The sequence below is a fragment of the Rhinichthys klamathensis genome, unplaced genomic scaffold (assembly GCF_029890125.1).
Source record: "Rhinichthys klamathensis goyatoka isolate OS25496 unplaced genomic scaffold, OSU_Roscu_1.1 h1tg000011l_1, whole genome shotgun sequence".
Taxonomy (NCBI): domain Eukaryota; kingdom Metazoa; phylum Chordata; class Actinopteri; order Cypriniformes; family Leuciscidae; genus Rhinichthys; species Rhinichthys klamathensis.
Genome location: NW_026606564.1, coordinates 1099670 through 1126211, shown reverse-complemented (window position 1 = coordinate 1126211; position 26542 = coordinate 1099670). Strand labels below are relative to the sequence as shown.

Sequence of the window (26542 nt, the reverse complement as noted above, 5' to 3'; positions counted from 1 at the left end):
TATTATTATTCACAACACTTTAATTTTATTATTGTACAATTATTATTATTTTTTTTAAATTTTGTTGTCTTTCTCCTCCTGACCACTGGGCACCAGTGTGGAGCCCAACTACCGTACATTCTTTACAGAAAACAACCGCGAATGAAAAGCACGCGTGTGAATGGTAGCCGGAGAAAAATAATACGCATAGTGATAAATATAGGCCGGTTTTATTCAATATGGTTCGTAAATTGAAATTTCACGAGCAGAAACTCTTAAAGAAAGTTGATTTTATTAACTGGGAGGTTGACAACAATTTACACGAGGTTAAAATATTGAGGAGATATCGTATTGAGAAGAGGGAAGATTACACCAAGTGAGTAAGCACTGTGTTAACAGTAAATATGTATCTAAAGCACATGTTCAGTCGTATTTTAGAGGAGACATATGATAGTATCTGTCTTCAGTCAAAACATGACTTATGAATGTAATACGTTTATGATTTCTCTGTAGATACAACAAACTTAGTCGAAATATCAGAGAACTGGCACAGAAAATACGGGACTTGGACGAAAAAGATGGCTTCAGAGCTCAAAGTACAAGCACTTTCTTGGAAAAACTGTAAGTTTGGGAACTTCTGAATGTTTAGTGGGTGCTTCATTGTAATTGAGCTGCAGTCACATCATATCTGAAGATCGTGTGTGTGTGTGTATTTCTCTTTTGCAGTTACAGTATCGGTTTGATTCCCACCAAACAGAATCTCTCCCTTGCAAACGAAGTGTCTGCATCTGCATTCTGCAGGTAAGATGCACTGCAACATTTGATCATAGAAATTACAGCAGTATATAGAACAAGTGCAACAGTGTGTACAGCATATCTACACCAATGAGCGGAAAAAAAACAATAACACAAAAGTTAACAGGTCAAATTCGAGTTTACAAAATAGTTTTATAGTTTTGTTCCTTCTTCCAGTTCCAATTAGTTATTTTTCCCTGTTTGCTGTTGTTTTCTTTAGGAGACGGCTTCCCACAATCATGCTGAAACTGCGTATGGCTCCAAGCCTAAAGACGGCCACAACCTTCATCGAGCAGGGCCGTATCCTTCAGTTAGAAATAACACTGAACTGTGTATATTATGTGTACTTACTATTCTTAAAGTCCACTTGTAGTCAATCATTGTATCCCTTAAAACTCATCTTAGATCATCAAAATGACATATTTATGTTTTTTCCTGTGAAAAAAACTTTACTCATGCCTTAAAATAGCTTAAATGTAACTCTACGACCTTGCTTCATTTAGTATACACGGATCATTGAATATGCAAATTAGCCCCGCCTCCACTCACTCACACCAGCTCAGAATACCTGATCCATTCGCTCAACTTTGCTGTAGTAAACGCTGTACAATGGCAAGTGGAAATACTGGTTTAATTCAGCCATATTTTGTTTGAACCAGAAACTGATTCAGAAGAAGTGGAAGAGTGAAGTATACATGCTCCTCTACAAGTCGATGTATCAGAATGGTAAATCTGTTTTATGTATCGCTCTTTACAATGTCGGACACATAACGGTAATTAATATGATTAGCCTTTTGATGGACTACTTTATCACACAGATAATAATGTGTTGCTATTGTTACACAAACCATGTTCCTGTTCACCATCTCAGAGTCAGACAGCTGCCTTCTGAAAATCATCAGAAACGCTCTGAACAACTCAGAACGTCAGTGGAGAAACACATATAGTTCATCGTAATATACATCATATGCATAATTCACCCACCATATTGCTAAATGGACACTATTTTTCATATCAACAGAAAAAAAAATGGGATAACCTGGCTTCTCTTGAGACTCCCCTACTTCAGAGCGGTCATAGTTAATGAAATGCTAAAGCCCTCCCGCACGTTGACCTGAGTGGTTACAAGGTACTATTGTGAAGTAGAGAACAGCTGCGATTTCAAACTCGTTTTTGAGACTGTCTTTGGTTCACTGCAGTTTTAAGGAGAAAATACTCAGCAATGGTGTTGACTTATGAATTTGCACATTAAATGTTATTCAGTTCTGAATCAGAATTGCTATTTTATATCTTCTTTTTTCTTCAAAATTGAGATATAAACTTGTAATTGCCAGTAAAAAAAAAAGTCGCAAATTACCATTTTTAATGTTTATTTCTGTGCAGAATCAAGCTTCCTTACAAATGATTTGTTCACTGTCTTTTCTTTCACTTTTGTATAATTAAATTTGCTTGATCCCTGAATATACTGGATGTTCATCTCATTTTAAGCTGTAATATCCTGAAGAAAATGAATTTGCTTAATTGTCACTGTAAAAAATTTCTTGACTGAGCAACAGATATTCGTGTTGGGCCTGAGATTATCACTGATCCTGCGTTTCTTGTAACAAGGTTAGTAATAAATATAACTTCTTTTTTTTCTGATGCCCATTGAAGAAATAAAAATCACACGTTTAATTTTAACATATTGACATTTATGAGTCTGCAGCAACTGAAATTTATTTTATTATTTATTTATTTACAAGTGTAGTTATTTTATTGTACAATATTGTTACAGGAGTATGGAAGACTTCATCACATGGGTGGACTCATCCAAGATCAAACAACATGTCATGAACTACAATGAGGAGGTATGTGGAAGAATATTAGGAGCCTCATCCTGTAGAGTTCATACATTACTGTACAAAAGTTTGGGCTCGATCTTTTTTTTTTTTTTTTATGTTTTTAAAGTCTCTCACTAAGCCAGCATTTTATTTGTCTAAAAACACAGTAAAAAGTAATATTTTGAAATATTGTTACAATTTAAAATAACTTTTCTTCTGTAAAATATTTTTAAAATGTAATTTACATTTGATACTTTTCTTCAGGATTTCTAAATGAATAGAAAATTCAAAAGAACAGCATTTATTTGAAGTATAGAAATCTTTTTTTTTTTACATTGCAAATGTACATTTGATCAATTTAATGTGTCCTTGTTGAACATAAGCATTTATTTCCTTTTTTAAATCCTACTAACTCTAAACTTCTTAATAGTACGGTTCACAGAGCTTCTCCTTAATCAAATGAATATAAGAAAATTATTTTCATATTTACTTGATAAATACCTCCCTGTATGGACTGAAGGTTTGACACTACAGACATGTTCTCTAAAATGTGTAGAATGTAATTGTTTAAATATAGTGCATCATATAAGCATCAGGAGAATCTAGTTTTCTGCTAAGAAATGGTTAATCTAAAAAAAAAAAAAAATTTAAACTGATTGCTAATTTAACATCACAATTTTGTTTGTTCTTTCAGCGGGATGACTTTGACCTTGTGGTCTAAATCTCCAACTATAAATCTGGATTTCAAACAGAACTGCTGGGTAATGCGTTGAGGAGAGCTGTTATTTTGTGATTCATTAAAAAAACAAATGTATATATTTATACCCTGTCAGACATCAGTCACCATTTATGATCTTTGAAACATGTGAATGAATGCATTTAAGTGTGACTATTTTGCATGAATTATTTGTAAACAATAAACCATTACAATTCTTTTGTCTACATTTACTCTGGTGTTCTTAGAAACCACCTTCACATTTTACTAATTAAAAATATTTTTGCCACTTAAAATGTGTTCCCAACAAAGATTCTGAATTGTTTCACCACCAGGTACAGATAAACACCTATAAACACCACATATACTTTGCATAGCTCTGTTATGAACATACTGAAGACATACAAGGTAACAAGTACATCATTAACACCTTCCACTGATTATAAATAAAGCAAGGTACAACTGTAAAAAGACAACAGCATCGTTATGACCTTGACAAAAGCTACATTCAGTGTCTCAAACAGAAAGGACTTTAAGGCCGGAACAGACTCTTTGGTGTCCGAAACATTTTTGTGAGTGAGGCCCTGAGAATCTCTGCCTGAATTTGTCATGTATTCACAGCCACCAGAAGCGCACATACACAATGAGTGTGATGAAAATGACAGCGCCGGCGGCCACTTTAGCATAGGTGGAGCGTGTGTTGAGATATTTGGCATCACTGCGGTACTTCTTAGACAGGCTGGACAGGTTACTAGCTTTGGAATCCAAGGCTACAGAAAGATAAGGCAGAAAACTCACTTTAATTGCATTTAAACAAACGGATAAGTCTATATAATGGTTTTACAAATAGTATTTTGAGACTGAAGAGGGATGCAAAAAGTGTTCACTCACCAGATAAGGCTTCTCCACGCTGAAGCACTTCCTCTATATTAGCGACCATGATCCTCTGGACATCGTGTAACTCTGAATTGACGCTGCCCAGATTTCTTCGTGCTCTGCCGTCGATGTATAACTTTTTGGTTTTCTGAATGTACGTGTCTGGAGACAAATGGGAATCATTTGGTCCACAATGTCAACCAACTAATTTGCCATGTAGGGGACATTTATTCAGTAAAACGTGCATACTACAAAGACGGCATGCTGAAGTAACCAGCGGTTAATGGTCTTACTCAAGAACACCATGGCAATAGTTTATACGCTACTGTTCAAAAGTTTGGGGTCAGTAACATTTTTAAATTAAAGAAGTCTCTTATGCTCTCTAAGTCTGCATTTATGTGATCAAAAACACAGTAAAACTAATATTGTGAGCTATTATTAATATTAATATTGTGAGCTACTATTATTAATAGCTGTTTTCTATTTAATCGTGTGATGGTAAAGCTGAATTTTCAGATTCTATGAATATGCAAATTAGCCCCGCCTCCACTCACACACACCAGCTCAGAGAATCACACATTGACGTGATTGGTTACAAGGTAGTTTGTGACGTCAGAAACACCAGCGATTTCAAACCGTGTTTTTGAGACTGTCTTTGGTTCACTGCCGTTTTAAGGAGAAAATACTCAGCAATGGTGTTGTTGACTAATGGATATGCACATGGTTTGTCTTAAAGCACATTAAAAACACCACAAAGACATATAAACAACATTAAAACTTGATTTTCACCACAGGAGGACTTTAACTGTTGAACAGTAGTGTATATAAACCTTGACCGAGTTAAATTGTACAGTCTAATTGCACTGATATAAATGAGATGTTTCTCACCGAATTCGATAAAAAAGTACGGCCGTGACACTGACAGGACCTTTGCCCCGTATTGGTCACTGAATTCTCTCTCCAGCTCCTCCAGATAGCCAAACACTAGTTTCTTGGGGAAAGCTGCTTCACATAAAGCCAAGTAACACACTCCTTTCTCAATCACATAGCTGCAAAACAAGATGGGTTTATGAAGTGTGACATCATCCAGAATCAACAACTAACCTTATGCTGGTCTATCAGACTTAGGCGAAATTCTGAATTGGAAAATTGGCCCCTTTCAGGTTCACGAGTCAATCTGAATTAAATAGGCCCCACGGGATGTGGAATTTTAAATGTAATTGTATTGACAGGAACAATAATTTACTCAAATGCAATGTAAACAGTCACACAACAGACACATTATCTTAGTTCCACAGATTTTGCAGCAAAAAATCATAACACTTTTTATTTGTTAAAGGGTTAGTTCACCCAAAGATTGTGTCATATTTTACTTACCCTCATCGTCCCAAACCCAAAGACCTTCATTCATCTTTTTGTTCATCTTCAAATGTGCTGCGTAACAAGAATGAACCGTTCTGGTTCTTGCAGAACACGAGAATGAACCTCATTGGTTCTCACACGTCAAGCGAACATGCTTGAGTTTCCGTTTACCACAACTGATGTGTGAGTTGAGGAATGTTTATATGTGAATACAAGCCTAAATTAAATCTGTTCATCATTTAAAGTGATCGTGTCTCTTCAGAAAATTTGGACTAAACCGCTCAATCCCACTTTATGAACTTTCTGATGCGTTGATGTGTCAGCGTATTTGTCAATGGAGGGACAGAAAGCTCTCAGATTTCATCCAAAAAAATCTTTATTTGTGTTTCGAAGATGAACGAAAGTGTTACGGGGTTGGAACAACATGAGGGTGAGTAATTACTGACAGAATTTTTGGGTGAACTAACCCTTTAATGAACTGTGACCTAACATGAACATGAACATTTTTATCAAGTAACATTTTCAAAGGTAAATAAATGCTGTAGAAATATGTTTACTCAATTGTTAGTTCGTGTTAGTTAAAGCATTAACTAATGTTAACTAATGAGACCTAATTGTTCTGTTAATGTTACCCAAAAATTAAATACTTCAAATGTCAACCATATCTGCATATTTATTGTGACGCTTCTCAAAACTGACTAATGATTTTTGTCCATTTACGCAGCATTCTTTCCAGATAACTTTAAAAAGTTAAAATTGACAATAAAATCTGCATCTATTTATTAGTTATATATTGATGTTTGGACAAATAAATACTTTAAGAGTAAATAGCAGAAATAATTCTGAAATTAGGTGTTCTTCCACTATGGTTCATAAAATATTAATTTATTAAATAAAGTATACTGTATATTTATTAAATACTAATATGATTTCTGGAAATAGCCAGTGTAAAACAGCATACAGTATTTATGTTATTCAATCTTACTCAAAATATGACAGCAATTTCTTTTATTTCATTCCATTTTAATTCTATTTCCTTGAATTAGAACTACAATTTTGCATCATGTTTATTAGCTCAGTTCAAGTGTTAATTCAGGAGGCACATTTGGTGTGTGTGTGTGTGTTCATGTTTATATTACATTGTGGGGACCAAATGACCCCACAAGTATAGTAAAACCTGAAATCACCGACATTGTGGGGACCAGCCAGCGGTCCCCATGATGAAAACAGCGTATAAATCATACTAAGTAATGTTTTTTGAAAATGTACAAATGCAGAAAGTTGTGTGTGATGGGTAGGTTTAGGGATAGGGGCAGTGTAAGGGGACAGAATATACAGTTTGTACAGTATAAAAACCATTACGCCTATGGAGAGTCCCCACAAAGATGTGTGCGCCTGTTTGTGTGTGTTGGCACTTACTGGAAGCTCATGGCACCGGCCTCTAAAGTGCAGCGTGCAGGACTCTGTTCGTTGAGTTTTCGGCAAAGCTGCTTGGCTTGACTCTGATACTTCTGTAAGTCTCGGCCAGACTGTAGAGATCATTACGTTAGTAACTTAAATGCCTTATGTAAACGTAGTCGGCTATATAATCGCAATGGCACAAAAACAACAACAATCACAAAGACTCGTTAAGTAACAAACTTCTGAATGTATCCCCTCATTTACATCATACTAAAACGTTTTGTATTTTAACTTCGTACGGATTGTGACGTTTGTTGTGCTGATATGGGTTCATTCATACCTGCTCGTCTTCTTGCATAGATGCAGCAAGTGGCAGACTGTCGGCGACACGAACAATCATCGTCTGCAACACCATGTTTGCTGTTGTCTTCACGCTTGAACTTCAGTCTATTTTAAAGTGAAGCAATTTATTTGACTGGTTGGCATAAAGTGACACATTTGAACTAACAGCAGAGTTCAGATGAGTTGGCCGGAAGAGGGTGTGTTACCTCAAATTCTTTCCGGATTTCGCATTCCAATAGTTCCGCTATTAATGCCAGAAAACAGCAACCCTAGAAAATTGGATCCTAGAAAAATATATAGACAAGTAATAAATAAACAAACAATAATAAAATGAGGTAGTTTGATAATATGTTTAAATTGTTAGGATTTTTGTGCCCAACAGAGATGTAACCATATATGTGGAGAAGGGGGGAAGAAATCCCTGTTTGGATTTAAATAGTCAGATGCTTAAAAAAGTCTGATTGGATCATTATTGCAGTGATTATGATATTTCTAGCATTTTATATGTTTGGCAACCGTTCTTCTAGCCCTAATTGATGGAGTGTGTAGCTTATAATTTAGTAAACAACCAACCACGTAGGAAGACTTTACAGAGTGCTGGACTCTTGCATTGTCAATACGATCTTGACCAAAAAATGATGCACCTCTTGATGGAAATAACATCCAATTATTTTTAATTTTTTTATCAATTTGGTGAAAACAACATGAAAGCACGGATCCATGCCTTGTATCAATGGTTCAGGCTGCTGGTGTTGGTTTAATGATGTTGGTCCCATAAATCCTGATGTACTCGTTACATCATAAGAAGGATTACCGCAGTCCGCCGGATCCAGGCCGTATCCAGATTTGATGAAGGACCTGCGCTTGGACACGACGACAACGCAGTCCTGAAGTGTCACTGTGAAGACCTCCCCTTTACCTCGGTACAGATAAAACGTTGTCAAAATAGTTCCGGATCACATGTTTACGCGGAAGCGATAAATAATTCTGTATTATACATTTTTAAGGTCAGACAAGTAATTTGTTGAGGTCAATTTGTAAAGAAAGACGCCTGCGAGGCTGCGCACATATATATTCAAACGCGCATACGTATAGACTAAACACGCATGTGCATTAATTTCAAACCCACACACATATACACCGTATACATGTATATATGGGCTTAGATCAGTCTCAAGGCTTCAACCAATTATTCACGTCTGTGGACTGAGTCTTACAATTATATTTAAATATTTTTTGATTTGATATCTGTTGAACAAACAATTACAGTATGGCTATTATAATATTTTTACAGGTTTACAGTATAAAGTACAGGTTTAGGGTTTTCAAAGTTTTTGAATATAGCCTAATGCTTGGTTTAGTTTTCAAAAACAATAAATATATTCGTTTGGTTACTAAATCTGCTTTTGTGAAAATACAACTTGGAAGGTATCAGTAAAAGATTAACAATAAAGTATTTTTTATAAATAAAGAAAAATGTTTGGTCATAAATGTACAAAAGTCTTTAAAAACTATTTTATAAATGAACAGTCCCACAAGATATGTCACACAGATATATTTGTATGTCTTTTAAACCCGTTTTTAAATAGATTCTATCAATCAAGTCATCCGTTGAACTAATCGCGCTCGACTCCTTCAGTCTGTGCACACTGATCGTGTCGCTCGACGATTCTGTTTCTGTATCGATTATTCACGGCTGTGGGCTGATCTGAATCGAGCTGATCCCGGTTGAGCGCTTTTTTCCTGATCACGAATAGCGCTATTAAACTCTGCATCTGCACTGAAGGTAAGATTAGCTGCATAAAGTGTTTAATTATGCCCTTACCCCATTCGGTGTCCATAATGTACATAATTCGAGTCAAATGTGCCTTTGCGTCGCGACCATTGTTGTTGTCCTGTTCTGGTGGTTCTGGTGAACATTACCAACAAAACATATCGCTAAATTAAATCGCTAAACGCAAAATTAAATGTGCGTCAATAACAGTTTGCAGCTGTAAGCGATTGTGACGATCTGCAGTGGAAGCGCCACTAGTTTAAGTGCTTTTTGTTTATGGTTTCGTTATGAAGTGTTTATTATTATGCACATTCGCTACTAGGCCACATTGCTCGTTTGCTACAAGATGCAATGTTAGTTTTGAAAGGGAAAAAACCCGTCACGGGTGCGCTCTGCTCTATGATGAATATTATGAATAATTCTGCTGTTAGTTGATGTTTCGTGCACAAACGTGTCGCGCTGTTAAGGATCTGCGCATGGGAACAGTTATCACTTGTTCTTGAGCTCTGTGGTTTGTACGTGGTGTGAGTTAACGGTTCTGCTGCTCTCACCTCGGAGAGCGATTAGTTCTGCCTCATTGGATTGGCTGCCACTGCTTGCAGCTCTTTTGATGCCACACAAGGGCCCTTTATGCGCGAGCGAGGCTCCAGCTGGACGTGCTGCATGCGTGCCCTGATTGGATAATGCTCATGCACAAGAAATGACGTCTTCGAATTATAAAAGTCTGCTCTTTACAAGACCAATTTTTAAAAATCACATTTATATATATACATGACCCCTTTTAAAGAAGATATTCATGCAATGTATAATGACATGCAATTTGACTACTTTTAGGGGTGTGCGATATTAACAAAATATTCTTTCACAATATGAATTATTTTATTTTGCAATAAAGATATATATTATGATATGCTTATCTTTGCTTTTGTAATTTTATAATTCTTGTTTACATTTCCAATATCTCAAAAAACGAATCCTAGCAGTATTAAAACAAACAAACAAGCATAATTACAAGCATATAGGAAAACAAACCACAATATAACAACGCCACACATAAAATTAGAAATAAGAAATACTACATAAATTGTATAAAGTAACTTTATACTGCATAGTCTTTACTGTGTAAATAAGGCTAAATATACATTTATTCTTATTAAAATGACAGAAGTAATTCCGCAGTGAGAGATTTTCTCCTTTTTGTTGTTTGATTAACATTAATAACAACAGCAGATACATTATATTTGGATGCTGTCACTTTAAGACCTGTACAGATCCATTATACTTGTGCGTTTTCTTTCTCAACTGTTAACGTTCACTTAAGACATAAATTACTCTGTTTACTTGCAAATACATAGTCACTTTGACACATAGGTATGTGTATTTAACCATTCAAGCCCAATAAGGCGGCAAAAAGCACTGTTTTCAGGTCTCACGCGGTTTATGAGCAGCGGCTTCATGTGTGCGCCAGCTGACAGCTAAAGTCTCTCTGACAGTACGCGCATGTCCTGAAATGAGTTGTTTTTCGCTGCTTACTGCGCTTCAAAGGTTTAAAATCACTTGTTTTTAAACCACAATACTTAAAAACACATACGATGTGAAACGATAAGCTTTTGTGACAGCGTAGCACAGCAACGTCACATGAGCGTAACTGCAATAGAGACGAGACGATACTCCAAAAATCTCTACTGGTTGACAAATTTCTACCGGTATCGCCCACCCCCACCCCTACTTACTTGTACATAAACTAAACAGAATAATATTGGTCATAAAGAGTGGAAATGTGGCCTAGTGGAAAAACAAAAACAAAAACAAATAATTACAAAGAAACAGCCAGTTACACTTGCTTAACACTAAATTAAATGTGACATTTTGAAGTAGAAACACTGAAATAGTCCCGAAGGACCACAATGTCAAACGAGGGGGGACACCCCCCTCCCGGATTCTGCCGCTAGCTCCCACAAAAAAACTAAATACTGTAAACATTTCTAGCTTTTTAAAAATATATATTTTATATGTAGATGAACTCCCCCCCCCCCCCCCCAAAAAATCACCCCACTCACTCTACAATGATTCATTCTTTCCCAATATACATACAGTATAATTTGAAATTTGCCATAACTAAAAAGCTAAAGTTGGGCTATAAATGATCTTTATACCACGCTTGAATGACTTGAACGTCAACATTTGGTTCTGACAAATTTTTTTTTATCTTTTTTTTTTAATTTACAAGTTGTAATGTTTTAATTGGAATAGTTTACAAGGCTGTAAAAGTGGCTTGATGAGTACATGAGTTTTCCAATTAGACATGATCTAAAAGGAAACTGGTTTCTTTACCTTGGAAACCTGCCCGAAACCAGTTTCCTTAATACAATAGAAACAATGTCATAGTCATTGAATGACTTTCTGGTTGTCAACTGTCCATAGTTAATGTGGTTGACTGCACCTGTGCTTACATGCAATGACATCTTTTTTTTTTTTGTGTGTGGCTTGGTGTCCAAAACCTGTGTATAATCTGTATAGGAATTGTTTTATTACCCCAAATATCAGCTATTATAATAGAATATGCGGAATCTCAGAATCCAGTCACCATTTTATTTGTGAAAACTATCATCATATACACACAGAAACTTTAAGGTCGCCAATATAAAAGTTAGTTTTTTAACTTGAAGAAATTGTGACAGGAATATATTACTATTGTACAGTAGAGGGTACTTCTCAAAGTAATAATACTTTAAAACACATTTTTTTCAAAGGAATAATAAAAAAAAATGTCTTCCATGTTTTTTCAAAGGAATAATAAAAAAAATGTCTTCCATGTTTTAATTTTAACAGTAAACCTCTGTTGTTCAGAGCTTTAAAATCATGCTTTAATATTTAACACCAATTTCTTGAATTAAGTTGTTAACGTTTTATGAATTTACTTGATTATACATGCTTCTTGATTATTAAGACTTAGTTAAACAATTAAAATTGAAAATAGAATTAGAAAAAAATTAAACATTTCATAGGGCTTTTTATTTTATTTTTTAATTTCGATTAATTAGACTTGCTTATTTGATTGCTTATCAAATTTAATATAACCATTAAAACAGTATCCAGAAAAAAATTCAATGGAATCCAGAAAAATTACAACTGAAAAAATGGAATCTGGAAAAGAACAGAACAGAATTAGCAGAAAAATTGGCCTTGAGCACATGAAACCTCGTACACGTTTATGCTCTGTGCGCTTAATCTTCACAAACCTTTTTTTCTTATCAGTTCATCCCACCATTTCTACTCTCTTTCTTAATTTCTAATGACATGCAATCTGACCTGAGATCAGGCCTCGCTCTTTGCACATAAACTACACAGACGTTACTCACTGATGTCCAAACACACCAACGTCCACTGCTGAGGCCAGTGTCCTATTGACCCAAATTCATATCAGCTGCTCAGCATGGAGGAAACACCCAGATATGAAGGTTAAGTTCAGTGTATATCAGTACAGATAGACTAAGCTCCATGTTAGACTATGCGTCACTGTACTCTGTTTTGGTTTATGTAGATTGCTTTATTTGCTGCAGTTCTAGGCGAGCTCATACCTGTATTTGCTGTGTCAGGTGCAGTAGAGAGTGCCATGCAGGAAGGAGAGGAGAGGAAGTGAGGCGATGGGCTGCACCTCAGCCAAGCAGTTGTCATCTGTACCCAGTGATGAAGAGGGCCGGGGTAAGGCCTACAGCAACGGAGATGCCTTCTCCGGTCAGTGTCCCATCTGTGCTCCCATCTTCATGTTATAATAATCTATACGATATTTATGGAACCAGAGACAGAATTTAATCTAAAATTCCTGACTCTGAATTAACTGTATATTGATTGAGGTAGCGAACCGAACCGTAGTGACGCTGAAGACTGAGGTAATGGCTGTTGAAAATTCAGCTTCACTATTACTGGAATAAATGACATGAATTTAATTGTAATAATATTTCACAATATTACTTTTTTTACTGTATTTTCTCTATATAAAATAAGCAAATGCAGCATTGGGGAGCGTAAGAGACATCTTTCAAAAACATTAAAAGCTTTCATTTATGTTTTGTGTTGTTTATACATATACATATTGTACTTCATCTAAAACTAAATTATAATTATTGTAATTGTAACTAAATGTTGACAACATTTCTACTGCTGCAGTACATTGATGAGCAAAAAATCGTCAGAAAAAACCCAGATGTGGGTCTAAATGAACTTGAGAACCAAGTGGTATATGTTTGAAGCTCTTTGTGGGGAATACAGTAAATTACCAGGCAGTTTTTGCAGTCCTATTAGTGTAAGTAGTGATTTAGCAGGTGCTTTTTACCAAAGTGAATTACAGTTCAGCTATTATAGAGACAATTCCCCCAGGAGGAACCTGGATTTCACTGAAACAGTGATCACAGGCCATGCCTTGTTCTTGTGGGGCTTGAACAAGTAACCTTAAAGTCAATTTAAAATAAAAATATTCCATTTTTTAGTTCCTGAATTTATTGGACATGATCCATTAGGCCCCAAAAAAAGTATGTCTTGTGGATCCGTTATCCACAATCCACTGCAAACGTACATTTTAGTTCCATCCTACTTTTTTGTTGAATATCCTGTTTGAATCAGAAAAGTCACTTAATTACTAAAGTAAAATGGATTAAGAATCCTGTTTCCAGTTGACTCTTTCTGTGTTGTAGATGAGTATAAACTGAAAGGAGTTGAGAAGGTGAAGTACATGCATGGAGAAGAGGAGCGGGCGAACTCACGAAACCAAGAGAACTTGGTAAAGATGGATACATCCTATATATATACATATGATACATTACGTATCTCCTCATAATCATTTTATCTTCCTGGAGAACATTTTTTTTTTCCTCTTGTATGCGTTTCAGGAAAAGAGCACACTTTTGCACAAGGGCAGGCATAAAGATGCCACCGGAAATGGTAATAAGATAAGGTGAGTTTGTGTTTGGTTTCAGCTCTTGAGTATTACCAATTCAGTAATAGAGAGAAGACGACCAATGAGATGTTCACCAAGCCTTGACTGTTCCTCAGTATCCACTCTTCGGAGAGCCAGCAGGAGTTCTTCAAGATGCTGGATGAGAAGATTGAAAAGGTATGTGACATAGCATCACTCATACTTAGAGTGAGGGGCTTTTTAGGAAAGTCCCTAAAGCCCAAAGTATACTTTTTACATGTTCAAGTGTGTCACCCTGTCTGATTCTATTGCCGTTAGACGGTGCATGTTTTGGTAACGCTTCCTTTTACAGTCCTCTTACCCATGTACTTACTATGTACTTATTATAGTAATTATAATTACTGGGTAATAACTACGTAGTAACCCTGAACCTACCCCTAACCCATGTACTTACCTTATATTAGCCAGTACTTTCTAGGTAAGTACACTGTAAGTCCTGTCCTGTAAAAGGAAGCGTTACCCATGTTTTTGCCTATTCAACATGTTGAATCTGCATTTGTCGGGTCGTGAAATGTCTGAGAATTGGCTTTCTGTAATCTGGTGATTGTCCGCGTTGGTCTGTCAGTGAAGTGTGAAATGGCCTTAAGTGATTTGATGAACGACTTTCGCTAAAGGCACCAGAATATCATATTGAGACTTTGAGATGGGTTGTTTAAAATTAGCACTAACAACCACTGGTCATCAGAACAGAACACCTTACACCGTGTCTATAGTCGGCGCAGAAATAGCCTGAGGCCATCTACACTGGATGTGTCAAAGTGACAGTTGCAAATCCATTTGTCCTTTGTGTCAGAAGTAGCAAGCGCATGGAGTGCTTCATCAGTTTGCTGTTGGAAATTTGTCATGTCGCACTACATCCAGCGTAGACAGTATCATATTATGAGGGGTTCTGTAGTCTTTTGTCACTTTGCGTCGCTCGCATCCGGTGTAGACACGGCGTTTGCATTGTAGTTGTGAGAAAATGAGAAAATCTAGCCTGTCTATATTTGCCATTTATTAGAGGTACTTTTACTTTTACAGGGACGGGACTACTGCTCGGAGGACGAGGATATGACATAGCATGCCGAGACGTTTGATTCGGGCCAACATTGAGTCAATCCTGTCCCAAAGTTCCTTACGACTCCTTTTCATGCCTCCTTACCCAACGGGTACTAATCTTCAAGAGCGTGGGGTTAAATGACTTTCAGCCCTGTTATTCACTCCGTTTACAGTCCACACTCTCCCAAATGTCTTACAGGTCAGTATTTGAGACTCTTGAGGACTAGTATTTAAACGGTAGGGGGGCACAGAAAGGCCACGGTTAAGGAGACTTGGGATTTGGCCCAAGTTTTGAATGGGAAAGCCATTTTCAGACTGTTCCTCAATCCCTTGCCTTACACTACCCATAAGCCTTCTCCTACTCATAGACTACATTCAGTGGAGAGAGCCATGCAGAGAATCCTTTGACATGGACACTACACATGGTGGACCAGCGGTGGAGATGACATCTCCTAAGGAGGACTTACTTACCGAGAGACTTGCGTGATTCTGTCCATGCTGTTGAGAAACAGGAAGTGAAAGAATATGGACAGAAACACAAGGCCATTTCTAGCATTCCAGTTTTTTTTTAGTTTTTTTATTATTATGTGAGCAAGTATTTTTCACCCACAGTGTTTTATGTACGTGTCTTTTTGACCTTTTTCTTTGAGTTGTTACAACGCTCAGGACAGCAGTGCTGTATGTATCATCACTAGATTTGTTGCTGGATGAGAGCAGTGCAGTTCCTTCAGGGCCGGTCTTGAGGACATGTTGGACAGTGGAGATAGATCACAGCATCTAGCCATGTTTAGAGACGCCAGTTACAGTATCTTAAGGTCATGTAGTTTGCAGATACTCATTTTGTTTTATATAACAGGAAGATGTCATACGTTCTCTTGACATTTATATTCACTTTTCTTTACCTGTAAACCAGTACAAGTTTCAAAACCAGCCTTCAGAAAGTTTTACACAGATAAGTTTTATTATCAGGAAGCGTTTCTTCCTTTTACAGTATGACAGTAACTTGCCATAGCCTTAAGCACACAGTGTTTTGTTTTCTGATATGAGAGACAACAGTAAGCCATTAATTTCTGTATTTCAAGACTAAAGTGAATAATACCCCACATGTATGCTTAGGTTCTCTATGTACCTACCACAGTTGGGCCAAACATTAATGCCAAAAATGCAGTAAATGTGATGCCGAGTGAAAGAATGAAAAAAATAAATACACATTGACCAACTAACCAAGGACAAGCAATGGCAACCGGTTTATTGATGTATATTCCAGCTCTGTATTGTTAATGTTAAAGTGTCTATTCACCCAAAAATGAAAATTGTCATTTACTCACATTGATGGAGCAAATCAAATATGGTAAAACAGAAGCTGAACCGAGCTTGCTTGACGTGCTAGAACAAACCTCAATGGTTCTTGCATGTGAAAGGGATAGTTCACCCTAAAATGGAAATTCAGTCATCATTTACTCCAAACCTGTATGAGTTTCTTTCTTGTATTTCATAGAATTTTTTCCCCATAATATGGAAGTCAATGGGGCTTCACCATATTTGCTTACCATATTTGATGAGCTCTATGTATGTGTTGATCAATGTTTTTATGTGAATGAAATACTACATTTATAAATGATCACGTCTCTTCAGAAGATTTGGATTAAACCCCTCGATTCATACAGATTACTTTTTTTTTTACATCTGAACTATTTTGAGCGTCAAAGTTTTGGTGGAATGGACTTTCAATGAAGACAGATTTCATCTTGTGTTTCGAAGTTGAACAAGTCTTCTGGATTTGGAATGACAGGGTGAGTAAATGAAGATGGTTTCAACAATAAAAACAATTTATTTTGCAGCTTTCTCCGTTTGATTTTTTGGGGGGAATTATGAAATGTGTAAAAAAAAAATTACACATCTGTCATTTCAAGTATTTGAGTAAAAAAAAAAAAAAGCAGTTCTGGTGTTGTCCAAGTGTAATACTGCAATAAGTTGTCTTATAAAACACAAATATTGTCCGTTCCTGAGATTATCTTGTCAATTCAGTCTCTCTTCAAGGACAATACAAGTTAATGAATGCATTTAAAGTTTTTTAAACCAGTCTCCATCAGTCATAATACTACCCGATCCACATATCAGATCATAATCTGCCTGGGTGCTCATCTCACGTCTGTAACCTCCGTTTCCGATGCTGTCGGCGGCCTTGGTCCTGGATGTCCACTGGAGGGTCAGGGGTCAGAAGGCCATCACACAGCCTCTGGTACACCAGACTGGAGTCAGAAGCCACTGCACACAAGAGCATCGGGACACCTCTGTCCAATATAGTCCGCAACCTAAAAAGATTCAATTGTCACATTTATTAAACCATAATAATCCGATTAAGTGATAAACTTTATAAAGCAGTCGTGTGCATTCCTGAAGTTTCTGGTCTTTACCTGAAACCACCTTATGATTGATAAATCTTTATATATTTTTTGTTAGTGATATAGACGTACATGCATCTAAAATGGAAATTCTATAAATCAAAGTTTCATTATTTATTAATGTTTGTAAATGCTATGAATAAAAGTTATTATAAAGCATTACCTTATGTTCTTTTACAATACTGTCACAAATTTTTATAGGGCAAATGCATTTATGTGAAAGCTGCTGCAAGCATTTTTTAAATAAATACACATTAGATGTTTGTAGTACCTGAAAAATACCCAAGAAATAGCCTAGGTGTCCTAGTAAAAAAGAAATGGGAGTTGGTTCTCAGCCAACAGCGTGAGCAAGGGGTGTGGCTACCTGTTTTCGACCAATAGCAGACAGGGAGTCTTTTAATTCCATTGTGTTACTAGGGGCTGTGTAAATCTCTTAACAGCCAGTGATGGGAGAAACTACGCCTTTTGAAACTGAATCAATTGAGCAACTGCTTCGCGAAACGATTCACTGTTTTGAAAGACCACGTGCTGACAGTAGCTGCAGGTCAAAATGGTGTAAATGCAATGAAAACTAATATGTAACATCAAAATATGTAATAATAATCATATAATTAAATATAAAAAGACGTTATTTTACTAATGCGTAGTGCTTGTTTTGTGTTATTTATTAAAAGAAACTAGGTTAATTAGAAGCAATTAAATATGCACCTTTTTGTATTATATAGCCGTACACATAAGTATTCAAATTCAATAAATTAATTAAAAATTAAACCACATTATAAACACTCGATCATAGGTTCACCAAACCAACACCATCTAGCAGAGTACGGTAAAATCGGAATTATGAAATGTTTCGAAACCAAGGTTTGTGACTTGCGAATTTGATACAACCCAGCAAACACAGAGGCCACGTCCGAAATCGCATACTCTCTTGAGCAGATACTTATTTTGAATAAGTAATTACTTCACGACCACTAAAAAAAGTATGTCCTATATAGTGTGTAGTATGAATGTAATCCAGATGTACACATTCGCCATGTTGTCATTATCATGTGACCTACCAGTACGTCGCTTTACTGCCATTTACAAATCATCTCCCGTGGTCTCATGGGACAGTAAAGTGTCCATCATACGCACACCTCAGAATCTCACCGGGAGTAGTAGGTCATCCGGGTACTTTTTGCCTACTCTTTTATGAGTCCTGTGAATTCGGACATAATTCTTTTGTCACATTTCGCATACTATATAGTAGGGAGGTAAAGTATGCGATTTCAGATGCAGCCAGAATGTTTCCTCCAATGCTCCCATATGGTTACCATTTTTATTGGAACCAAATAAGAAAATCCTGGGAACGTTCTCTGCAAGTTCTTTTTTTGGTAACGAAAAGCAAACCTTTCCAGAAGGTTGCAATGAGTTTTTTGTTTTGTTTGTGACCACCTAAATGGAACTTATACAGAACATCTAATGCTTATTTTTAGGTTTGTTTTGCCCAACATTGCCAAGTAGGTTTTATTTTTGACATCCTTAAAGGGCAATTGTTAGCTGGGAGGCTCAGAACCACTGCACGACTTACAGCAGCTTTGATACTTCACAGCCAAAGAGCTGCTTAGTAATGACAGTATGACTCTAATGCTGATTGTGTCTCCTACTCTCTGTGTTTGATGGATCTGTGTGAAGGCAGAGGGTAGATCATCTGAACTGCTTCTCCTTCCTTCTCTCGACCCTCCAGCAGAACCGCCTGTAACTCTGGGCAGGAAACTCCAACCACCTCCTTCCATTTACGCACTTCAAAAGGGAAAGACAAAAAAGGTTATTTAGTCTCTTCTTTATATTCCACTTCTAACTAACTAACTTCTACTTTGATTTTTCCTCACCCTCCGTCAGTTCCATGTACACCAGGAAAGCAGCATATACTTGAGCACTGTCACCGACATCTAAATGCATCAGGTCTTGGTACTAAAGAGGAGAACAAATGAAATGTCACTTGGCCAAACATGCATTGCATCAATTTATCATAACCGGAATGTGACTCGCTCTTACGACGGCGTGCTGCTGGATCCAGTTCGGAGGATCTGCTCGATTTGCTTCGTCCATCAAACCCTCCTCTTGCATTTTTCCATAAATCGCAAATGTAATCAATGCATGTAACAAAACGTGTGTTTTCAGATTTACCACGTGCACATACAATCGTATTCAGTCGTAAATTACGACTAACTGCGATGGCATGTCTTATGAATAATAAGTACGTTGCTTTGTAACTTTACTTGAGCGTCCAATCACGCGAGGAAGTTAATATTCACGAGGCAATATCAGAGACGTCCATTCGCCAGCTGAGCTGACTGGCGTTTACACACAAACGTCTGCAGTGTTCTAGTAGTAGACTATCCGTCCTAAATAGTGTTTATAGCCGAAAAAGAAGATAGCTGTCTCAAAGACTTAATAGTTTTTTCATGGACGTCTGCTTTCAGACCACCTTCCAAATTTCCCTGCTTCCCCGTGTACAGCCTGATAAGTTAGCAACAAGCTTTTGAACACAATCAGATTGTTATTGTCCTGTCTTTAATTGCGTCCGTGTAGGAAACACTACAGTATCTCAATGGGCCCACATTAAGTCACTTTGATTTGAGGAGGAATCTTTAATTATTTAGTCATCTAAAGATTGTACAGATGTCTGTCTGTCTATCTATCTCTCTATCTATTTATCTATCCATCTGTCTTAAGCAGTCAGACATACAAGTATCCTTTCACATTCGTTATTCACCTTACAAAAGAATTGTCCCTATTTGACAATAACAACAACAGACTTTTGTACTTGCCTGTAGTTTATAAAAAATAAACTACTTAAATTATTTTACTTACAATGGTCCACACTCCGCATAATATACAAAGTATAGCTATACTCTAGAAGACATTTATCAGAAATATTTCAAGTCTGTGTTCCTTAGCTTTTCTCTTTGGTACAGTGAATTAAAGTGAATTAATCCACACACATTTTATTTTTATTTTCAATCCCCCATTTGAAAAAGCTGCAACATATAATCTTCCTTGGCATTTGGTCTCTGTCCATGTCAAAATACTTTATTTTTCCTCTTTGAAATGTAATCTCTCGAAGCAAATAAAAAATGAGTAATGTGTTGATCTTTTAAAGATGGATTAAAACGACTGTAAACTAACTGCATTGAAAGTCATACAAATAACAAACACAATACACAATAGAAAAGGTATGATTATTATATACATGACTGTTCAAGCGCCTATCCAAAATACAGTAAAATGTGAAATATTTTTTACAATTTAACTATTTGAATATATTTTAAAATGTTTATTCCTGTGACGTAAGGCTGAATTTTCAGCATCATTACTCTAGTCTTCAGTGTCACATGATCCTTCAGAAATCATTCTAATATGACGATTTGCTGCTAAAAAAAAAAAAATCACTATTATTATCAGTGTGCTGCTCAACATTTTTGTGGAAACAGTGATACAGAATTCTTTAGTGAATAAAATGTTAAAATGAACAGCATTTATTCAGATGAAAATATCATTTTACATCATCACCTTACTGTCACTGTCCTTGCTGAATACTATTCATTTCTGAGGTTAGGGTGACATCATAGCGTTCACTTTTATGATATATCCAGATATATCCAGACCGTCTGAAAGTCCTCATGATGGTATACAGTTGGTATCTGATTCTTCACTTCACCCTTAACCATCTAAAACCACAACAAAGATGCAATGCACACATGTTTTACTCAACATTTTTTCTTTTGAAAAAAAAAAGTGTTTACATAGTTAACATGACAGCTTGCCTCCTTCTCTTCAGTAAGTAAAACTGCACCAGCCAGTGCACAGCAAACGGCCAGATAACGGTCAGCACCGCGGCGAAGGGGGGCGAGTTTAAAGTCCACCAGGACCATCTCTAAAACACAGATACAATTAAGCATTTCTGTTAATATAAAGCGGAATTTCATACTATTGCATTCCATGTATTTGGCGTCACATAAACGGACCTTTTTTGATGGCTTGGAGTTCAAAGTTTTGAGAGGAGTGATTTCAGCCTAAAACCAAGCATAAGCAAATAAATATTTAAATTAATAGCAACTTTAACTGTTCTCAAGGTTTTAATATAATTATTGAAGGTGATTATGTTGTTTAAAGGTATTTATTTACCATAAAATGTTTATGTTAAGATGCTGAAAATTCAGCTTTGTCATCACAGGGGGAAAAAATACATTTGAACATATATTATGTGTTTTTTTTTTTTACTGTAAATTTCATGTCTCATCCTCTTCCAGCTATTTTTTCTAGCTTGTTATGCTGCAAGATTTTGCAAACTGGTATTTCTTACCATATTATTTTAATGCAATGTCTTTATTATAAACACACTGGTTTCTAACACAAATTGTTTTGACATTTACTGCACAGAAAAAATAAGGTGGATTAAACAGATCCAGTCTTTGGAATCTACAGTCTAGACCTGTGGTTACATGTATTGAGCTATATATTTTGATGCTGGTCTTACTTGTGATGCCGTGAGATGTTCCAGTTTGGTCAGTCTGTGCAGCACATCTTGCATGTTGTCCTGTAACTGTGACAGTATCACAGCGATCTCTGTGTTAAACGCTCTTTTGTCCGCTCTGTCTTCTGTCTCCCAGCGCTGACCATTTCCTTGGAAACTGCACTCATGTTTGTCAGGTAGGCTAGTTCCCATTAACTGATGGCCTGAGAGTATATTAAAATCATCCATTTATTCCCAGACACATATCAAACATAGACACTGTTATATAATTAAACAGCATATAATGACTAAGCATTTAAATCTCATCTTACAAAGACATTATATTGAGAGATATAGAATAACAACTGATATTTATGTATTTTATGTAAGTCGTCTATACTGTTATAAAGATCGCATCGATTTATATCACATGCTATCAGAATTTCATATTATCTTTTGCCCATATAAATATCAGCAACTGCACCAAATTGAGTAAACTGAATAAATTGAGGTGTTTTTTTACTCCTTGAATTTGAGCTCCATATTCTTCTGTATCATACTATATGAGCCATAAAAGCTTGATATATCAAATATTGTACTCAACAAAAAACACATATGCAAAATAATTTTTCAGATTTTGTCTAAAGATTCAATAAACTCTTACATTTTATAAAAATATATATTTCTGACTATTATTTCATATCATTTACAGGGTTAAAATTTTCTGCAAGTGTGTATTTTCTTTCTTTTTATAATACAAATACAAGCCCATGGTGATGAAAGGAAATAAATATCAATATAAACTATAATGAATGCCACAATGCAATTTTAGAGTCTTGCCTTATTAGGAAATTATTTCCTAGGAGAAGTATAATAGTTTTCACTCCCATTGTAAGTTTATACAAATGCTGGTGGAAAATTGGCTTGTTGATCACATTATTGCTTGTTGACGTCATGGTGCTCAAGACTTATTCAAACACTGACTCGAGCCCAACCTCTTCCTCTGCCCGGGGAGATTCTGTCAGTTTGGACGGTTCCAAGTGTCGGCGGGTGGGGGACGGGGGGTGTAATTCCCTGTGGTTTTCCATCCTGACTCCCACACTGAGGCTCTCTGTTTCCCCCTTGTTGCATGTTGGCCCCAACCACGTTCACTTCTGCCAAATGGACCCCGGGAACTCCTGAACCCTAGGGAGAGCATCGCATACTACCATTTATTTAGCTCTGACATGACATGTCATGACAAACAAATGCATTTCTTCCTTTGGTTCTCTCTATCTCTCTCTCTCAAAAAAATGTCACAAGCCTATTCTTGTGCTAACTATCAATCGGTGGACTTCCGTTGATGTCACTTAATCCATGTTTTGCCAGTCATACTTTGTTTTTTGCCAGGAATCACACAACACTTCCAAATCTCTGCTGATCTATGATGCGTCAGAGTGACCTTATGGATTCAACCCAGTTATAGATCTCTTAATGATTGTTGTTTCAAGGGTTTGTCTGAATTTGAAAACTCTCAAAACCAAAGTATTCAATAAGTTAATCAGCTTATTGATAAGAGCATTAAAAGAACTGGAGTGAATCTCAAAAAACATAGCTAGGTCACATTGCACGCCAAAATTAAAAAAAACTTTATCTTTATTTATTCACCATTGTGATTGCATTACTCTTGAGTGATTTTCGTACTTTCCATTATTCATATACACTACCGTTGAAAAGTTTGGTATCAGTAAAGAAATCAATACTTTTTTTCTCCAATTATGCATTCAATTGATCAAAAGTCATTTGATCAGACTTTCACATTGTTACAAAAATTATATTTCAAATGAATGCTGTTCTTCTGAACTTTCCATTCATCAAAGAATACTGAAAAAAATATTATTGTTTCCACAACTGTTGATAATATTAAGAATAATTTCTTGAGCAGCAATTCAGCATATTAGAACATTTCTGAAGGATCATGTGACACTGAAGACTGGAGTAATGATGCTGTGTGTTCAGCTTTGATCACAGGAATAAATTACATTTGAAAACATATTCAAATAGAAAACTGTTATTTTAAATTGTAATAATATTTCACAATATTACAGCTTTTACTGTATTTTTGATCAAATAAATGCAAAACATTAAATAATTTTTCCAACCTTACTAATAAAATATGGGTTTTTTTATTATGCAAAATATATATTTTTACTTATTTTACTTGGTTTTGAGGTGCAATATGTTTTTGAGCCTGTGAAAGAATTGAAAACATCAGTATAAAGACTGTACCTTCTCTTGTGTTGCTGGTTTTTCCATTGAGCCACTGTATATCTCGCCATCTGAGTCATCTGGGTGATATTTGGTAAGAATGATGTCATTAAATAATATTTTTTAAACACACATTTTATAACAGACACTTTGTTTACATTATCTGCCTATGTAATTTCATTAAATGAATCTTTTCTAATCAGAATGCAAAAAACTAAATTTGTCCCTTAAAAATGTTGTATCCTCCATCACAACTTAAGGTTGGGCACAAAAATGCAAACTGATGGAAACTAAAACATACCATACGCCAGTTCCTCGTCTTCCTCCTCAGTGTTGAGAGAACTATGAGTGTCATTGGTTGAGGAGGACACACTGTTCTCCTCACTTTCATTAAACACTGGTAAACTTCCTCTCTCTGCTGCATGGGTGTTCGAGTTTGCAGAATAAAAAAGTTCTTAAATACAGTAGTAGGAATCATTTCAGGAGATTCAAACACATTTTACTCGCAAAAAACAGCTCTCTGTCTTGACAATTATTTCACTATATAAAGGCACAAAGCTGTTGCTTGTACCCTTCTTCTTCTACTCCATCTCCATGTCATCTTCTATATTTCCCCCATTACTTTAATTTTCCCCCTCTTCAACTTTCTCATCATCATCATCATCATCATCAACAACATTTCCATCTTTAGTGCTTCCTGTTTCTACATTCATTAAAATGTTAATTAAAGGAGCTCAAATAAGGTCAGATCTTATGGTTAAGGTATTTAAATAATTTTAGGAAAAGTACCTGTGGATAATGGTGCTGCTTTACTGGTTGCATCATCATCATCATCATCATCATCCTCCACTATTTCATAAAATGGATCAAGAGCGTCCAATAATTCTGCCATCCTGTCTGTGACTGGGAGGGTTTCTATTATCTATGATACAACATTTGATTGTTTGTGGTTTAAACTATTTTTAGTGATACCTCAATATGAGAGAGCTTCATCTCTGTAATCTATACAACTACCTACCAATTGTATTTCCTGAACATATTCCATCATGGCTTGGTCCTTTGATATGTTTCCCAAGGCTTTCCATGCCTCCCTGCAAACAACACGTGTCTGGGTTTAATATGCATATAATATGCATATCTGGCTTGTTGCTCAAGTTATTCTTTAAAGCATTCTTTAGATATAACAACATCAACATTTCTGTTAACATAAACACTAAATTCATTAAGAACATGTAGTTATAAATAATCTGAAAAATCATTCTTTCAGTGGATACGAATTACCATTTAGCCTTGCCAATAGGATCCCAAGAGTTTGGTTTTAGGGTGTTACAAGGTCCTGCTGTAGCTTGTTTGTAGTAACTGTATAACATAACCAGCATATCATCGGATAGGTCATAAGAGCCTGTGTGAAATGAAGAAAAAATGATTTTTCATGTTGTTGTTGTTGTTATTTATAAATGAAACCATGAAGTTCAATACTTGACATTCATATTTAGGTATTACCATCCTCAGGTAAATTTCTGATGACTTTGACAGCTGCTTCAAACCTCCTCTGAATAGATTTGGGATCTTCCATTGTCCTTCGTCTCATGGACAGGTCTGCACATCATGATTGACAGATGTCAGCAAATTAGATAAACATTTAACAAATAGACGTGGATGAAAAAGCAAATCACGTTAATAAGGTAATAATTTAAATGTAGACTTAATTCTTATTTGATATGTTAAATATATTTGATATTGAACAACTTTGGTTAATTAGTTTAATATCAGCAATTTCATTAACCTTTCGCCATACTAAGAAATCACCGTCTAAACTCTGAGAAATTGCCTTCAGGAGTAGGAAAAATGCCATTGAATAACAAAAAATAACTCTGAATAACTACTGAATAACTCACCTCCTGTGTTTCATCCATCTGAAAATGCTGCTAAGGTGTCCTAGGTATTAACTGAAACAGGTGCAGTTTGGGTGATGTAGTTTCCAATGAAGCTGACCTCCATAGTAATTAATAGAACGTAGAGCGCTTTAGCCTACAGGATCCACAATGCCTAGCGAAAGGATATTTAAACGTCTTTTACTCGTGCTAAGATATGAGCTGCCTCCAATAGATGGATTTAATATCATTTCTGACTATTCAGAATATATAGTAGTATACAGAAGTGTCTCTATTATAAAACAACATCCTAAAGTTGTCTTTTGTTTATTATTTTAACAAGAATTGGTTTTGAGATTAGTTTAACGTTACATTCATTTTAGTGCTTAAGAAGCATTGTTCACATTTTAATATCGCATTATTACTATATTTTATAAG

The 26542-nt window shown here is 35.9% G+C and overlaps 5 protein-coding genes across 5 annotated transcripts; 2 read left to right on the top strand and 3 right to left on the bottom strand.

The window, feature by feature from the left end:
* The first annotated feature begins 155 nt into the window (after positions 1 to 155).
* Positions 156 to 3527, top strand: imp3 (IMP U3 small nucleolar ribonucleoprotein 3). The gene is made up of 7 exons (XM_056263387.1): positions 156 to 355; positions 493 to 600; positions 706 to 780; positions 995 to 1074; positions 2331 to 2382; positions 2549 to 2621; positions 3289 to 3527. Exons 1-7 carry the CDS (start codon positions 219 to 221, stop codon positions 3313 to 3315), a joined length of 552 nt encoding a protein of 183 aa, XP_056119362.1. The 5' UTR covers positions 156 to 218; the 3' UTR covers positions 3316 to 3527.
* A 147-nt stretch (positions 3528 to 3674) lies between these two features.
* On the bottom strand, positions 3675 to 7508 carry sec22ba (SEC22 homolog B, vesicle trafficking protein a). Its single transcript, XM_056263376.1, has 5 exons — positions 7289 to 7508; positions 6967 to 7076; positions 5074 to 5234; positions 4201 to 4347; positions 3675 to 4079 (listed from the first exon to the last, which is right to left on the bottom strand). Exons 1-5 carry the CDS (start codon positions 7361 to 7363, stop codon positions 3925 to 3927), a joined length of 648 nt encoding a protein of 215 aa, XP_056119351.1. The 5' UTR covers positions 7364 to 7508; the 3' UTR covers positions 3675 to 3924.
* Positions 7509 to 8934: 1426 nt separating this feature from the next.
* On the top strand, positions 8935 to 15475 carry zgc:55943 (uncharacterized protein LOC406337 homolog). Its single transcript, XM_056263364.1, has 6 exons — positions 8935 to 9076; positions 12664 to 12802; positions 13759 to 13844; positions 13954 to 14018; positions 14117 to 14177; positions 15060 to 15475. Exons 2-6 carry the CDS (start codon positions 12712 to 12714, stop codon positions 15096 to 15098), a joined length of 342 nt encoding a protein of 113 aa, XP_056119339.1. The 5' UTR covers positions 8935 to 9076; positions 12664 to 12711; the 3' UTR covers positions 15099 to 15475.
* A 1515-nt stretch (positions 15476 to 16990) lies between these two features.
* On the bottom strand, positions 16991 to 19823 carry tsen15 (TSEN15 tRNA splicing endonuclease subunit). Its single transcript, XM_056266605.1, has 4 exons — positions 19523 to 19823; positions 19357 to 19438; positions 19132 to 19267; positions 16991 to 17392 (listed from the first exon to the last, which is right to left on the bottom strand). Exons 1-4 carry the CDS (start codon positions 19592 to 19594, stop codon positions 17224 to 17226), a joined length of 459 nt encoding a protein of 152 aa, XP_056122580.1. The 5' UTR covers positions 19595 to 19823; the 3' UTR covers positions 16991 to 17223.
* A 1285-nt stretch (positions 19824 to 21108) lies between these two features.
* Positions 21109 to 26450, bottom strand: acbd5b (acyl-CoA binding domain containing 5b). The gene is given in 13 exon segments (XM_056267227.1): positions 21109 to 21198; positions 21288 to 21404; positions 21496 to 21543; positions 22008 to 22207; positions 22979 to 23168; positions 24252 to 24310; positions 24532 to 24648; positions 24790 to 24927; positions 25020 to 25152; positions 25249 to 25321; positions 25512 to 25632; positions 25734 to 25829; positions 26129 to 26450. Coding segments are annotated over 12 exon segments (1374 nt in total). The 5' UTR covers positions 25822 to 25829; positions 26129 to 26450.
* Between the last annotated feature and the right edge of the window lie 92 nt (positions 26451 to 26542).

Bases quoted from the DNA above. Each gene is read 5' to 3' on its own strand.
- imp3 (XM_056263387.1), top strand. From the start codon at position 219: ATGGTTCGTAAATTGAAATTTCACGAGCAGAAACTCTTAAAGAAAGTT. The intron at 356-492 runs GTGAGTAAGCAC...ATTTCTCTGTAG, and splicing joins AAGAGGGAAGATTACACCAA to ATACAACAAACTTAGTCGAA. The intron at 781-994 runs GTAAGATGCACT...TGTTTTCTTTAG, and splicing joins TCTGCATCTGCATTCTGCAG to GAGACGGCTTCCCACAATCA.
- zgc:55943 (XM_056263364.1), top strand. From the start codon at position 12,712: ATGGGCTGCACCTCAGCCAAGCAGTTGTCATCTGTACCCAGTGATGAA. The intron at 13,845-13,953 runs GTAAAGATGGAT...TATGCGTTTCAG, and splicing joins CACGAAACCAAGAGAACTTG to GAAAAGAGCACACTTTTGCA. The intron at 14,019-14,116 runs GTGAGTTTGTGT...ACTGTTCCTCAG, and splicing joins GGAAATGGTAATAAGATAAG to TATCCACTCTTCGGAGAGCC.
- tsen15 (XM_056266605.1), bottom strand. From the start codon at position 19,594: ATGCAAGAGGAGGGTTTGATGGACGAAGCAAATCGAGCAGATCCTCCG. The intron at 19,439-19,522 runs GTAAGAGCGAGT...TCTCCTCTTTAG, and splicing joins GGATCCAGCAGCACGCCGTC to TACCAAGACCTGATGCATTT. The intron at 19,268-19,356 runs GTGAGGAAAAAT...TCCCTTTTGAAG, and splicing joins GTACATGGAACTGACGGAGG to TGCGTAAATGGAAGGAGGTG.
- sec22ba (XM_056263376.1), bottom strand. From the start codon at position 7,363: ATGGTGTTGCAGACGATGATTGTTCGTGTCGCCGACAGTCTGCCACTT. The intron at 4,348-5,073 runs GTGAGAAACATC...ATTTGTCTCCAG, and splicing joins GTACTTTTTTATCGAATTCG to ACACGTACATTCAGAAAACC. The intron at 4,080-4,200 runs GTGAGTGAACAC...ATCTTTCTGTAG, and splicing joins GCGTGGAGAAGCCTTATCTG to CCTTGGATTCCAAAGCTAGT.